The 14599-nt window shown below is 35.8% G+C and overlaps 1 protein-coding gene across 4 annotated transcripts; it reads right to left on the minus strand.

Annotated features, from left to right (window-relative positions):
• Positions 1 to 1330: 1330 nt before the first annotated feature.
• Positions 1331 to 12980, minus strand: CoRest (REST corepressor). 4 transcript variants are annotated; one of them, XM_089734839.1, is made up of 11 exons: positions 12706 to 12980; positions 12226 to 12378; positions 11933 to 12147; positions 11658 to 11846; positions 11135 to 11230; positions 9027 to 9142; positions 8681 to 8912; positions 8117 to 8270; positions 6710 to 6862; positions 4295 to 4383; positions 1331 to 2602 (listed from the first exon to the last, which is right to left on the minus strand). In XM_089734839.1, the coding sequence occupies exons 1-11, from the start codon at positions 12809 to 12811 to the stop codon at positions 2510 to 2512; spliced, it is 1596 nt and encodes a 531-aa protein (XP_089590965.1). In that variant the 5' UTR covers positions 12812 to 12980; the 3' UTR covers positions 1331 to 2509. The 4 variants fall into 4 exon arrangements, with proteins under 4 accessions (XP_089590965.1, XP_089590966.1, XP_028034673.1 ...); XM_089734840.1 differs by having other exon boundaries at positions 12226 to 12363; positions 12706 to 12961; XM_028178872.2 differs by lacking the exon at positions 11135 to 11230.
• Between the last annotated feature and the right edge of the window lie 1619 nt (positions 12981 to 14599).

Raw genomic sequence — 14599 nt, forward strand, 5'->3', positions numbered from 1 at the left:
TTTAAACAGAACGATTCACCGTTTTCTAAATGTACAGAGTGAATTAAACACTCCGATGTATCTCGCGTGATGTTCAGCTGTGACGTACCCATATGTGACGACACGAGAGGACGGACTACATAATAAAGACCTAACAACGACATAATTTTGAGTAATTAATTATTTTCGTAAACTTGTCCGACAACAACAAATTTATAAAAGAACAGTATAAAAATTATAACATCTGGCAGATAGTTCGAATTTAGTTTCTTTTTCTTTTTGTGTTTTGATAAAACAAAAATTATGGAAAAACTCAAACTTATAAATTTTCATTTTGAATTTACAGAAAACTTTTCGTTTTAATTTTTTTTTGTAGCTTTGATTAGTAGAGTAGTGTTGTTAGGTGGTAACAGGAGAGTCCATAAACATTTACAACGTAAATACCGCCACCCACCTCGAGACATGAATACTAAGGTCTCAGTTTTAACAGTACAACGGCTGCCCCACCCTTCAAACCGAACCGCATTACTGCTTAACGGCAGAAATAGGGAGGGTGGTGGTACCTACCCGCGCGGACTCACAAGAGGTCCTACCACCAGTAATTATGCAAATTATAATGGAATTATGAGATAAACATAAAATAGTCTAACAAAACCTTAAAACATCGGTAACAGAAGTTGAGGCCCGTTTTATTATTTAAAATCATTTTATCCGTGATGCTAATGAACTAGTAGATTACGCTAGAGACGAAAACACTAAATACCTTAACTAATCATAATAAAATACCACTAATTTTATTAAAAACAAAATATTGTAAAAACTTAAACATTTTCATAAAATCACACTGTTTTCTATGAGAGCTGAGTACAAAAATATTTTATCTATTTGATTCTAATCTAATATTACAGGAATCTGTTTTCACGCTATAATTTTTGAAGTTATAACATTTTTATGTTTGTAAATATATAAGAATATCTATCATCATACTTTTATTTAACATATATTCTGATTTAATTCGAGGTAAATGCAGTTTTGTTTGAATCTAAATTTGTAGATTACATGTGATAAAAGCCTATTTATTCAAAGACACAATTTTTTAAAATATACAAGTACTTACACACTAAGATACATTAAAGTATTAGCTAAAGTTGATTTCGTCTAATAATCAATTAATATAATAAATATTTACATTGTACCGCCAAAAAGAGCAGAAAATTAATTATTTTCTAATGTTAACATAACTCTATATCAGAGGAAAGCATGCAAGTATATTAAACGAGTAAAAAATAATGTCAGTGAATCCTAATATAATAATTACAAGTTATTGCTGATGTTTAAACTAGATGCAGTGTTTTTCTTTTTTTTTATTACGATAACAAAATAGGTAATATACACACACCAATTATTCGTTGTAGCTATAAATGTAGAAATTGGTAAAAACATGTCAATCCAGCACCAACCGCATCTCGGGAAAATCCCTTTAATATATTATCATCTTGCTGAACTGTTCATTATTATTTCAAAAACCTACCAACAATTATGGAGATTTAGTAAAAATCTTAATTTAAAAGCGAATATTTACAAGTCCATCGAATTCCAATCAGTATACATTATCGTTTTGTTATTTACCACACTATGGAAATTATTTATTGCGTCAATGTCCGCCGATAATAACGGTCTTTACTCGCGCAACCGACATTCATATTAATTCTACTCTGTACGCTATCACAATTTATTGCTTATTGAGATGATGACATACTTAAAATTATGAATTAGGCACTAGATAATGGAAAGCATTATTATTATTTTTATACTTAATTCGAACGGAAAGCTATTACAGTCACACGAATGACCGTCTCTATAACCATACGCATTATGTTAGAACATACATTGTCCACGTATTGAATTTCAATAAACCACTTTTACATATAATTGTTTAAATCTTTAAATTATTTTCAATTGTTATATAGATATATTTTTTTGAAAATTTACATAGTAACATCTAGTTACTTGCATTTCCTAAATAAAAACTATTAAATGTTGTTCACAATATGACCATGATAAGAATAAAACTAGTCTTTCTCCATTGTGTTTCCAAAACTGTAATAGGAATGATTATACCCATTTAGACTTTAACATTGCATTAAAGTCGTAAAACATATTTTTACTGTAAATTTCAGTAATATTAGGAGTATTTATGACCCAAATGTGAAATGGTCACAAAATTATTACCATTCCCATTCTTATTTAGACAAATCCTAATGTATTATTTTGGACGAATTTTCCAAATTCTACATTGAGTGATGATAGTTGCAAAAATCAATTCCACTTACTTGTTAAAATCAAATAAAACAGTAAATAAATAATAAGTTGAACAATTTTTTTGTTCAAAGCGGAATTTTTGAATGTTCATAAAATTTTATACATTGTTTCACTTTTCTGTCTTTTACGTTTAATCATTCTGACCGTTAAGGCCATTAGGAAATTGTCATTTCCTCACGCGTAGTGGAAAAGTGGTGGTGGGCGCTGATCACTTGGATGGTTTATGTTTGGGCGGAGTCGTGGGAGGACCGCCCTGTTCAGCCGAAGCACCCAGAGCCACTCCTTCGCTATCCACCTCTGTCTGAAATGTTAATATTTATTATGAGCTTTTGGTCGATAGTTCCAGTGGTTAGTGGCCATAGGTATGGTAGAGGGGGAAGAGGTCGACCGAAGAAGACATGGATGGAGTGTGTGAATGACGATATGAAAGAGAGAGAAAGAGAGTGTTGAGATGACGGCTGATAGAGGATAACGGGAATGAAAAATTAGCTGTGCCGATCTCACCTAGTGGGATAAGGTGGAGAAAAAGAAGGTTAGTGACCATAAATATTGTACACGGTCGATCCCCACATGCAGTTAGTGTCTAAATATATTGGTTTTACTTTTGTGAATTAGCCGATATTAAGAAACCAAAGGACTCTTTTATTGCGCAGACATTTACAAGGAACTATGTTCTGACTCAAAAACGAATATCTCACTAATCACACCTATCATAACAAAACAATATAAAGACAGTTATAAATCAATGTCCCAAAGACGAAGGTAGGTGCTTCTAAATCAATGTCCCAAAAACGAAGGTAGATGCTTCTAAATCAATGTCCCAAAAACGAAGGTAGGTGCTTCTAAATCAATGTCCCAAAAACGAAGGTAGATGCTTCTAAATCAATGTCCCAAAAACGAAGGTAGATGCTTCTAAATCAATGTCCCAAAAACGAAGGTAGATGCTTCTAAATCAATGTCCCAAAAACGAAGGTAGATGCTTCTAAATCAATGTCCCAAAAACGAAGGTAGATGCTTCTAAATCAATGTCCCAAAAACGTAGGTAGATGCTTCTAAATCAATGTCCCAAAAACGAAGGTAGATGCTTCTAAATCAATGTCCCAAAAACGAAGGTAGATGCTTCTAAATCAATGTCCCAAAAACGAAGGTAGATGCTTCTAAATCAATGTCCCAAAAACGAAGGTAGATGCTTCTAAATCAATGTCCCAAAAACGAAGGTAGATGCTTCTAAATCAATGTCCCAAAAACGTAGGTAGATGCTTCTAAATCAATGTCCCAAAAACGAAGGTAGATGCTTCTAAATCAATGTCCCAAAAACGAAGTTAGATGCTTCTAAATCAATGTCCCAAAAACGAAGGTAGATGCTTCTAAATCAATGTCCCAAAAACGAAGGTAGATGCTTCTAAATCAATGTCCCAGAAACGAAGGTAGATGCTTCTAAATCAATGTCCCAAAAACGAAGGTAGATGCTTCTAAATCAATGTCCCAAAAACGTAGGTAGATGCTTCTAAATCAATGTCCCAAAAACGAAGGTAGATGCTTCTAAATCAATGTCCCAAAAACGAAGTTAGATGCTTCTAAATCAATGTCCCAAAAACGAAGGTAGATGCTTCTAAATCAATGTCCCAAAAACGAAGGTAGATGCTTCTAAATCAATGTCCCAGAAACGAAGGTAGATGCTTCTAAATCAATGTCCCCAAAACGAAGGTAGATGCTTCTAAATCAATGTCCCAAAAACGAAGGTAGATGCTTCTAAATCAATGTCTCAAAACTGAAGGTAGATAGATAAATGACGTCACCAAAGAGTCGCTCTCTAAAGTTTTGATAACATAATGCTATATGTGACTTGTCCTAGCGTATCTGACGCATCTGCAGGCTGCGTTAGATCACAGGGTCGCCTTATCTTAGCTTAAAGACTTTGTTTAACTAAGCAATTTAGTTTCGGCTTCTTTGTGTGTGTCACATTCACATCTTTAAGGCGAGCTTTACTTACTTTCTCGTCTTTAGAAGTCGTCGGTGACGCCGTACCGTTTTTAGCGTTGGAGCTGTCGGCTGTGTCGGCAGACTCGGTGCTTGTTGTACCTGTCACACAAATATGACATAACGTCGTTGTCAAACCAAATACTGCTATAGACTTTTTGGCGGGAACGCGAGAAGCGATGTTGTGTGATTTGTTTTATTTTGTCTATTTAATGTTTCTTCAGGTTTAAATGTGTAATAACGGTGGTTTATTATCTGTGAAAGTGCACAAATGTGGGAAAATGAAACAAAGGCGCTGGACGTAACTTCTCGCGATCCTCCAAAAAGTCCATTGAAAAAATTTCAGTAAATGACTACCATTTTACTGAGATTATATTTCATCCTATATCGTCTCATCTCATTTCGTTTCATTTCATCCCAGTTGATTAATTTCTCAAATTAATCATCTTCATTTCATTTCACTACATACTATCCATATTTTTCATAAAAATAAGAATATAAATTAAAATAAAACATGACTTAGTTAGTTAGTTAAGCAGTCATAAAATCCCTTAAAAAAACTGCTATGTTCACTTTTTGAGATTTTTACATTTTGACCTTTTCGTATAGTTCACAGCCTTATCTACGGTATAAAAAAAATTGTTATGTGTCTATCTATAGCTTTAATAGTTATCTATAGCTTTCATTTGTTAAGTTCTTAAAAATTCTCTTTCATATAAAATTTTATACGAAAATGGTTTTTACTCGTTAATTCAAAATAGAGTTTTTGCACATGGCAGATTTTGGTCTGACAGCGACGATAAGCAATATTAATATCATTTTTTATTTATTCATAACACTTCATGTAAAATTTACATTGGCGGACTTAATGCCTAACGTATTCTCTACCAGTCAACCAAGATAGTGCAGAGTAAATAAGGGTAGGTGCAATGAAATTTATATTAAATTACAAATACATACATACCATATTATATACATACAATTATGTATATATATATAGATATATGCACATACACATATAGTAGTTTATACAGTATTCAAAAGAATACATTAATCAATTCACTTAACAAATAACTTGATTTCAACTTGATAAATTCATGACGATATTAATAGTTTTTTAGAGGAAAATGGCTACATTTCGCAGTGAATTGTGAGAAATATGAAATACACATATTGTGTTGACACTACTGGCTCACCAGTCGTCGTGTGATTATGTTACTTGTTATTATAAGAATAACTAACGTTTTAGTAGAAGGTATCATTGTTGTACATTTACTTTTATTATATTTACAGAATTTCATATCTATTTATTTTGTTCAATTTTAATGAGAGAGGTTTACTCAATCAACTGCAGTGTTTTGTATCAGTGATAAAAATTAAAATTAATTTACTTATGGGGATCTGAGGTGTCAGTTCATTTTGTAAAGGGGTTGTTTTGCCCAAAATGATTTGGGACACCGTAATCTATTATATTCTTCTTACAGTTTTATGAATTCACTAAGAACCGATTTTGTATCATACAATTTTAGTGCAAATTAACTTATTGTCCTTATTAAAATTTACACATTCCACTTCTCATGGAATGTATTAACGCCTGAACTAAATTTTTTTTTATTGCTTAGATGGGTGGGCAAGCTCATAGCCCGCCTGGTGTTAAGTGGTTACTGGAGCCCATGGACATCTACAACGTATATACGCCACCCACCTTGAGATATAGTTCTAAGGTCTCAGTATAGCTACAACGGCTGCCCCACCCTTTAAACCGAAACGCATTACTGCTTTACGGCAGAAATAGGCGGGGCGGCGGTACCTACCCATGCGGACTCACAAGAGGTCCTACAATCAGTAATTACGCGAATTATAATTTTGCGGGTTTGATTTTTATTACACGATGCTATTCCTTCTGTGGAAGTCAATCGTGAACATTTGGTAAGTACTTATATCATTAGAAAAATTGGTACCCGCCTGCGGGATTCGAACACCGTTGTATCGCTAGATACGAATGCACCGGAAGTTTTATCCTTTGGGCCACGACTTCTCAATACGGTACTACAACCGATACGTAGACATCGTGTCTCGTATAACGTCTACAGGTTTAACTGTAGGAATCGATTAGTTCAAAACTAAGTTCTAGTTTAGAATTGAGTTTCATATCGTTCCGAGCGTTATTTACTGGTGGTAGGACCTCTTGTGAGTCCGCGCGGGTAGGTACCACCACCCTGCCTGTTTCTGCCGTGAAGCAGTAATGCGTTTCGGTTTGAAGGGTGGGGCAGCCGTTGTAACTATACTTGAGACCTTACAACTTGTATCTCAAGGTGGGTGGCGCGTTTACGTTGTAGATGTCTATGAGCTCCAGTAACCACTTAACACCAAGTGGGCTGTGAGCTCGTCCACCCACCTAAGCTATTAAAAAAATATATATATTTACCAGCTTGAATGTGATGAGTGTTCCCACGCTCCGCCTCGTGTTCGCGCACGACCGCATCCAGGTTGTATCGGCGTCGGTATGAAATGAAGAATGACCGCACGTGCGCTTCGGTCTTGGTCCCAAGGGTCTCGGCGATGGCTTGGAAGTCCCTTCCTGTAGTACATTTAGTCAATTTTACATAAATTCCTACCTATTCTGAAAGTCTTAAGAGGCTATTTCAGCTTCGCCTTGACGTGTAGATGAGCTCACGGGGCTCAAACCGGAAGTGTTGCTAGCACTGGCCCTAGCAAGAGCAGTGCTTCGCTTCCACTGAGAAAATCCGGCGAGAAAATCAGTGGACTGTGTCTATGGGTTAATTTACTCATCGAGCCCAGGGAAAATTTTACTAGTGACTAAGCAATGTAGGTGGTCGCACAGACAAAGACGTCTCTAGCTTATTTAGCGCCCGTGTGCAATCACTACCCTAGCGCCGTCTAGTATGGAATACGAATTTAATAGATTCGTTGGAAAGTCCCAACGGAGTCTGCACCATACGTAAAGCCGCCTCTACGTAATGGGGCGACTAAAGGAATCACACGAAAATAGACAGCAACGTTCTCGTAGTATATACAACGTTCAACACGTTCATATACAACGTAACGTTCTTGTAGGATTACTGGTGGCTCGGAGGCCCTTCCAGTTCCACCAGGACAGGTGGGCGAGCAGAGGCTCAGCCAGGAGGGGTGGGATTTGCTAGCAGCTACCCGAGCGCCTCCGAAGGAGACCTAACAGCTCAAGAGCAGCTGCTTCGCGAATGAATCTACTATCGGATCGGAATCGCGACCGGCTCAGAAGATCCGGCGAGAAACTCAGCGAGCTGATGCATGGGTTAGGTTGCACGTTGACCCCTGTGTCGAATTCGACGAGTACGGTTACCGAGGTCCCTAAGCCTGCTCCTAGTGTTAGAGCTGAAGGCGTCTAAGGCAAAGGTTATTGGATCTGATGGATCCGTAAGGACGCGTCTAGGGCATTGACGATGACTGGCTCCTGCATGGTACTGCGATCGTATTAATGGGTCCATTATACTCATTTCTGTCGTGAAACAATCGTACAACGAGCAATCGTGAGCAAGACTGAAACTGCCGTTTCAGTCTTCAAATTGAAAAGCACGAATTTAGTTTAGTTTACTTAGCGAATTCAAAACAAATTAAGACTTCAATATCGTGTTTCAAGATGGGTGTGGCGACACTCAGGTTTATTTCTATCGGCTCCGGTGATAACTTAACACTCGGTGGACTGTGAGCTCGTTTTCCCGACTCTGAATTTTGCAGAGCATTTTTTATTTCATATGAAAGACTTATTAGTCACGTACAAAATTTATTTTGTTACCGCCACAGCAAAGGGAGTTCTCCAAGATAAGTTCCTTACCGTACTTTCTTACTGCAGTAACGGCCATGAGTAATTCGTCATTTGTCCAACGTGAATTTATCTTGGCAGGAGGCTCGCCAGGACGGTAATCCTCCACTCCAGTATCGCCAACTTTGCGTTTCATGGCGCTCAATTGCTGCTTGTTTTGTTGTACCTTTAGATAGAAAATAATGAAAAAAACGAATTTAATTTCTTAATATTTCCATTGGTTTCGATATCGATTATGCATCTAAGATCTATGTCGGGATCTAACTGGACCAGCCCAACTAATGAAGCAAGGCGGACATGGGCTCGGTTTTGTAAAAGCCAATTTCTAACAAATATAACTAATGTGTGCAGAATAATTTCATATAAATGATCACCTAAACTAGACTTACTTTTTAGACGATTAGCATTTTAATCTACAAAACAAGTCTAAACCTATACAAAGTGCGCTTTCTCACGTTACGTCACACGACCTCCTAAAAAAACAAAGGACTTATTTTGATTAAAAATAGTGTTAACATAAGATGAGAATGTTTCTAAGGAGGCTAGGTAGCGAGGTATGGCGAGATACGGTCTTACTTGTCTTTTTAAAGATATAATTTCTCTGTCCATTGATTTGAGTATGGCTTCGCCCTGATTGATAAGCCCGGGCTGCGGAAGTTCACCAGGTTGAGGACCGGTCGCCATCGCGACGAGATCATCGTGATTGATGTAAATGCCGCGAGGTAGCCGATGTTTGAACCGCTGTTGCTTTGAGCCGGGACCGCGTCTGCCCGAGGGCCCGCACAATGGTCTCATCGTTCCCGTGCGTCTGTCACATCACAACACGACGGCAACATTCAAACAAACAATTTCATTTCTCTCTCAAACGTTACATGCAAGTGTCATTGTACGGTATGGAGTTAAAGAAAGTCATGTTACCGACCTGGCGTGCACGAGGCATGCCTGACATAACTTGTGGGAGTTGTGCGGCGTGGTGTGAGTGCACTGAATGCCGCACACGGAGCACCACTTGCCCGCGCCCTCGCCGCCGCCCTCGCCCTAAACCCCAATATACACTTTACATTCTTGCCTCTGCCACATCCAGTTAATAACTAATCTATGTAACGATGGACAATACACAAACATTATCTCACACACTTCTTTTAAAAACCCGTTAGAATATTATATGAATCTATCTGCACACATTAGATTATAATACCAATACCGTCTCATCTGGGGCTGTTAAAGGAAGCATGCGGGAGCAAAAGGTAACAGGGAAGGAGTAAGGTTTACACAAATCAAAATACAACAACACCACACGTCTCAATTACATCATAGGTATTCTGAATCCTACTAATCATGAAACAACAACTTATACTCAGGTTTTTTCGATTCGCAGACGCTATTAAAACTACTTTTACGGAGAGTCACATGAATCTTACACGACAACGAAAACTATAAAGCATTTGGTAATTCATTTTGGTAGAAGTCAATCTAGGTCGTGGAGCTTATTGTGAGCCTACACGGGTTGATGACAATATATATCAGTTTGGCTGTAAGGTGTGGTGGAACACCAGTCATCTAATCCTGCGTGTCGTATAAGGGGACTGAGGGATCCATATAAGAATAAGTAGAAGCGTTCTGAGCGACATGAGTTCTGGTTTTATGACAGCCGTTATACAATTCTACTTCATATCTCAATGTTCGTGGCGTCATTCACGTTGTGAAGTTTATGAGCCCCAGTAATCACTATACAGGTTAGGCCGTGTGCTCTTTCAATTATCAATGCTTTAAAAAAAGAGCATAAAACAAAAAAAAAAATTAAGCTGTAAAAGTAGTTTTAATCATAAAATCAATTGTGCACTAGAATTAAGGAAAACGAAAAAAGCACAAAAAAAAACATTTGCTTGACAAAGCTATCCTTTCTAAGTTAATTTTCATAATAAAACTGGAGGTTTTATAAGTGGGTTCGAAGAACCTTTTTTTAATGTAAATGATTATTTAGAGAAAAATGCAGAGCACTTGGTAAACTTTAAGAATAAGCAATGATGTGGTCAAAACATGTATAATTTATTCGCTAAGTAACTAAAAGCTAACATAACATAGACATTTAAGCAGCTCTACAGTTAAGTTGTCGGTTGTATATTTATATTAACAATTAATGGATTCAATGATATGCTATCGACAGATAATGGGAATGAAAGCATTTTGTTTTCTTGAAGAAGTAATGCTTAGCAAAATCTACAAACAATAACAAGAACTGGTTTAACAACTTTTGAAATTTGACTTAATTTTATCCTTTAGTAAAAATAAGTCAAACTAGTGACTAAAATATTTGAAGGCACTAGATTTGACCTTTAAATTTTACTTTTACTTTTAGTTTAAATATTCATCACTTCAGTTGAAAATTATTATTTAATGATTTTACAGACATATCCAGTATAACTGCCGCTAATACATAATTGTAGAATTTATATAAATAAATAAGACAAAATTGAGATATTTCAATCACATACAGCATTACATTATTTATTTATGTGCTTTAAACTTTATTGCACACATGTAAAAATACTGTTAAAAAAATATGACAATAACTACAGATCTACAGCTTTATGTAATGCAGTTGACATCTCAAGATAAAAATATACTTATTTAGAAATTGTTTTCAATTGAATCTGGCGCCCCCGTTAATTACATCATGATTTATGACATCACACATATTAATATGTGTAATATGTGTAATGTCATTCTTCCTTTACCCATTTCGAAAATCTTACTTGTTACCCTTCAAAAGTAATATATTGTTAATACTTTACAACAGCTGCTGTAAAATGTTGCTGTTTTTCAAACATGTTTTTTTGCAACGTTTTCTGGTACATTGAAAATAGTACAATTGAACAATCCCTATTGAACAAAATTGATTTACATTGAAAAGAATACATCTAATCTTTATGTGACACATGACTGAAAAATAGAGAAAATAGAATGAAGACACTGAGCATGAAATGTATTAGTGATTGTTGCAGGACTGGTTGGGACCTGCACACCCACCTGGGTGGCGGGCCCCGTTCGGCTGGCACGCTGCAAAGCCACACTCCTTGCTGCATACTTGCCTCCCCGAACTATACCACGGTGGACAGTCCACTTCTGTCATACCAAGACATCACATACTTATTAAATGTAATCTATACTATTGTCAAGCATACTTATCATATCATAGGTTATCATAGGTCAGCCAAACCTATGGCAGAATCAGACTGACTTTGTATTTCACTACCTAGAAATCTTAATTAGTATCTAATATGCTACCTTCATTATGTTCATTGGCACTACCTATAGTAAAATGCTTGATTTGATTGTTAAAATGATATATGATAATTTACAACTACTCTGCATTCTCATTTTTAGACATTCACATTTGTATTAGAATATTTTTGTCAAACAGCAATTCACTTATTCTGATATTTGAAATACCAATTGTTTCCTCTTGTTGTTTGTTGCAAGCCTAATTTGGCAAATAAACAAAAATTAGCATTAAAATGTTGAAAATTTTACTGGAGAAGATGTAACATACCTTTTCATCATTGTCGGATTCTTTGTCTGAGCCGCCAGGTTCAGATGTAGTCCCAGACTCTTTTTTTCCAGACCCTGAGCTTGCAGCATTTCGCCCTTCACCAACAACATCCATTAAAGAAGTACGTGCTCTTGTTTTCTTCCATGAATAATAGTATTTGACTAAAGATGCAATAGATTTATCTGGAAGCTGTGAATAATTTACAAATTTTACAAAACTTTTATGCTCAAAAAATGTTCACGTTCTTAATATTGGCACTATACTTGAACACTAACCATTTGACGTATTCGATGAAAGCTTTTACCATGAAACTGAAAAGCTTGTTCAAATAACACCTTGTCCTCCACTGTCCACTCATCAGGAAATGGTGTGAAGTTTGCAAGATCCAATGATGCACGATTAAGATCATGCTTGTGCCAGAAGAGCATACCAAGAGCTTGTTCACCATTATAGCCATATTTTTCTTTAGCTGTTGTAATATATTCATCCACTAGAACAAATTCAAACCTATTTGACAAAACACCAAACAAAAACAGCACTTAAAATCATCAAGGAAGGCTTTACTTACATTTGATATCAGCTATCTCAGTAGTTGGCGACCAGACAAGCAGAGCCCTATCAGAAATTAAGTCTGGTCTTCTTGCTTCAACTGGTTCCAATTCTGGACAGACTGCTTGGTAATCCCGACCAACCCGTATCTTTTCGGCTGCAAACGGTACTACTGCTTGGTTTTACGTTACATTTGCGGATGAGATGAACGCAGCATGAAGGCGATGATGGTTAGCATAAAACAAAGCATGAAAACAGATGAGCAAAGACAGTCACCAATATGTTAGTTTATATTGTTAATACATACAGTTATTTAAGTAGTAAGGTGTTAAAGTACCCAAATATAAGTAAAGGCGTCATTAACAATAAACGCTTCCCATATTATAACACAGCCGTAAATGACACGAAGAGCACCCGTCACGCAAACGAGTTTTTTTTGTACTCTTTATTTAAAATTATGTTAAGCATATATTCACATCCGATAATCCGAGAATCATACCATTTTCTTCATCCGAACTTGAATCTGGACTTCCATGACCATTGGGGCTTGGCCCCCTTGACCGCTTCCCGTTTCGAACATCATTACTTCGTTCTGCTAGAACCATGATTTATCCCAAAAAATACAATTATCACTTGTTTACGGAGCAATGAAATAGTTTATTTCTGTTTTTCACTATTAAAGTTAAAGAGATAACAAGAAAGGAAGAAAGAACTTCGCACTAAAATTCAAACGTGATTCAAACCACCGCATCAATAAATTGACAAACGACTACTGAATTCACTGGGTCATTTCATAACGTCTGTACTGTGTTTAAGGTCTGGCGTTCACTTTTTAATACCTACTTACCAAAACTGTTCGTTTTATTAAATTACTAGTTAAAACCCTTTTTAGGTCTTATTAGCTTCTATTTAATTAATTTATTTAATTATCAAACAATCTACTTTTAATCATATTTGGTTTCAAACTCCTAAAACTTGGCAATGCAAGCAGCAGTACAGACTTTAGATAATGTTCTAAGTTACAACTCTGTAGATAATAACTTGTAAATCGTACCTAAATCACAAAAAATAAAGCCAATTGCACGACGAACTGAAAGGATAACATGTAGAGGATCATTTCGTTATAAGGAAAAAAACCCCAAAGTACATAATATACTGAAATCTCAAATAAAAAAACAATACTAACTTCTTCGGTGTAGATTTCTATGCACAAGATGGCGCTGTGCTGGCTATCATTTAGCAAAATGCTGTTTATGGTGTTATGTATTGATAATCTATGTTATAGTATAAAAAATAATGTTATTATATCTGTGATTATTAATTGAACTCGTAGACTGAGATGATCCGCTGTACGGTATTTGATTTTAATCGTTTTCAATTGTTTTGATTGTGGGCATCAAGTAGGTATAATGTGTATCAACGTGAAAGTTGTTAAAAAATACGAGTGTCTTATTTAATGGTTTTTTTTTAATGGTTTTTTGACCTGGTAGCTAAGACCTTTAAGTCATGTCTTATTTTAATTTATATTCTTAATTTTATGAAAAATGATATTAAGGAGTAAAATGAAATGAAGATGATTAATTTGAAACATTAATCAACTGTGATGAAATTAAATGAAATGAGATGAGATGATATGGGATGAAATATAATCTCAGTAAAATGGTGGTCATTTACTGAGATTTTTTTAGTGGACTTTTTGGAGTATCTCGAGAAGTTACGTCCAGCAGCTTTGTTTCCCCACATTAGTGCACTTCCACAGATATTAAATAGTTAATAAACCACCGTTATTACACATTTAAACCTAAAGAAACACTAAATAGACAAAATAAAACAAATCACACAACTTCACTCCTCGTGTTCCCGCCAAAAAGTCCGTCTTATTTACAGTGTATCTTTGAGTATTGCCAAATTACCAATATTTTATGTTTAACAGTCAAACTTAGTCTCTATAAATTAGATATTATCTACGAAGATAGTGTTTATGTTCCAATTTTTACTCTATATATACTTAGTCTGGCCATAAATACTGTTACAATGAAAAATAAAAAAAAATCTATTGCAAATAACATTTATTACTTTTACAGTGTGTTAGTTTAATACATAAATATAAAACAATTTAAAATATAAAAAGCTTATTCGAAGTGGTCTCCATTGGCTGCAATATAGTCCTTTAAACGTTGAGACCAGTTATCAATAGAAACACGCACTCTTTCCATGGAAAAATTTGTTACTGCCAATCGTACGGATTGTTTTAGGGACTCCAAATTATCATGGCGTTTAGAGCAAGCCGTACTCTCTAAAACTGACCATAAATCATAATCCAGCTGATTAGGATCGGGACTAGACGACGGCCAGTCTTCAACTCTGATGAAGTCCGAAACGTAAAAAGGCTG

This window comes from Bombyx mandarina, chromosome 18 (assembly GCF_030267445.1).
Source record: "Bombyx mandarina strain Sakado chromosome 18, ASM3026744v2".
Classification (NCBI taxonomy): domain Eukaryota; kingdom Metazoa; phylum Arthropoda; class Insecta; order Lepidoptera; family Bombycidae; genus Bombyx; species Bombyx mandarina.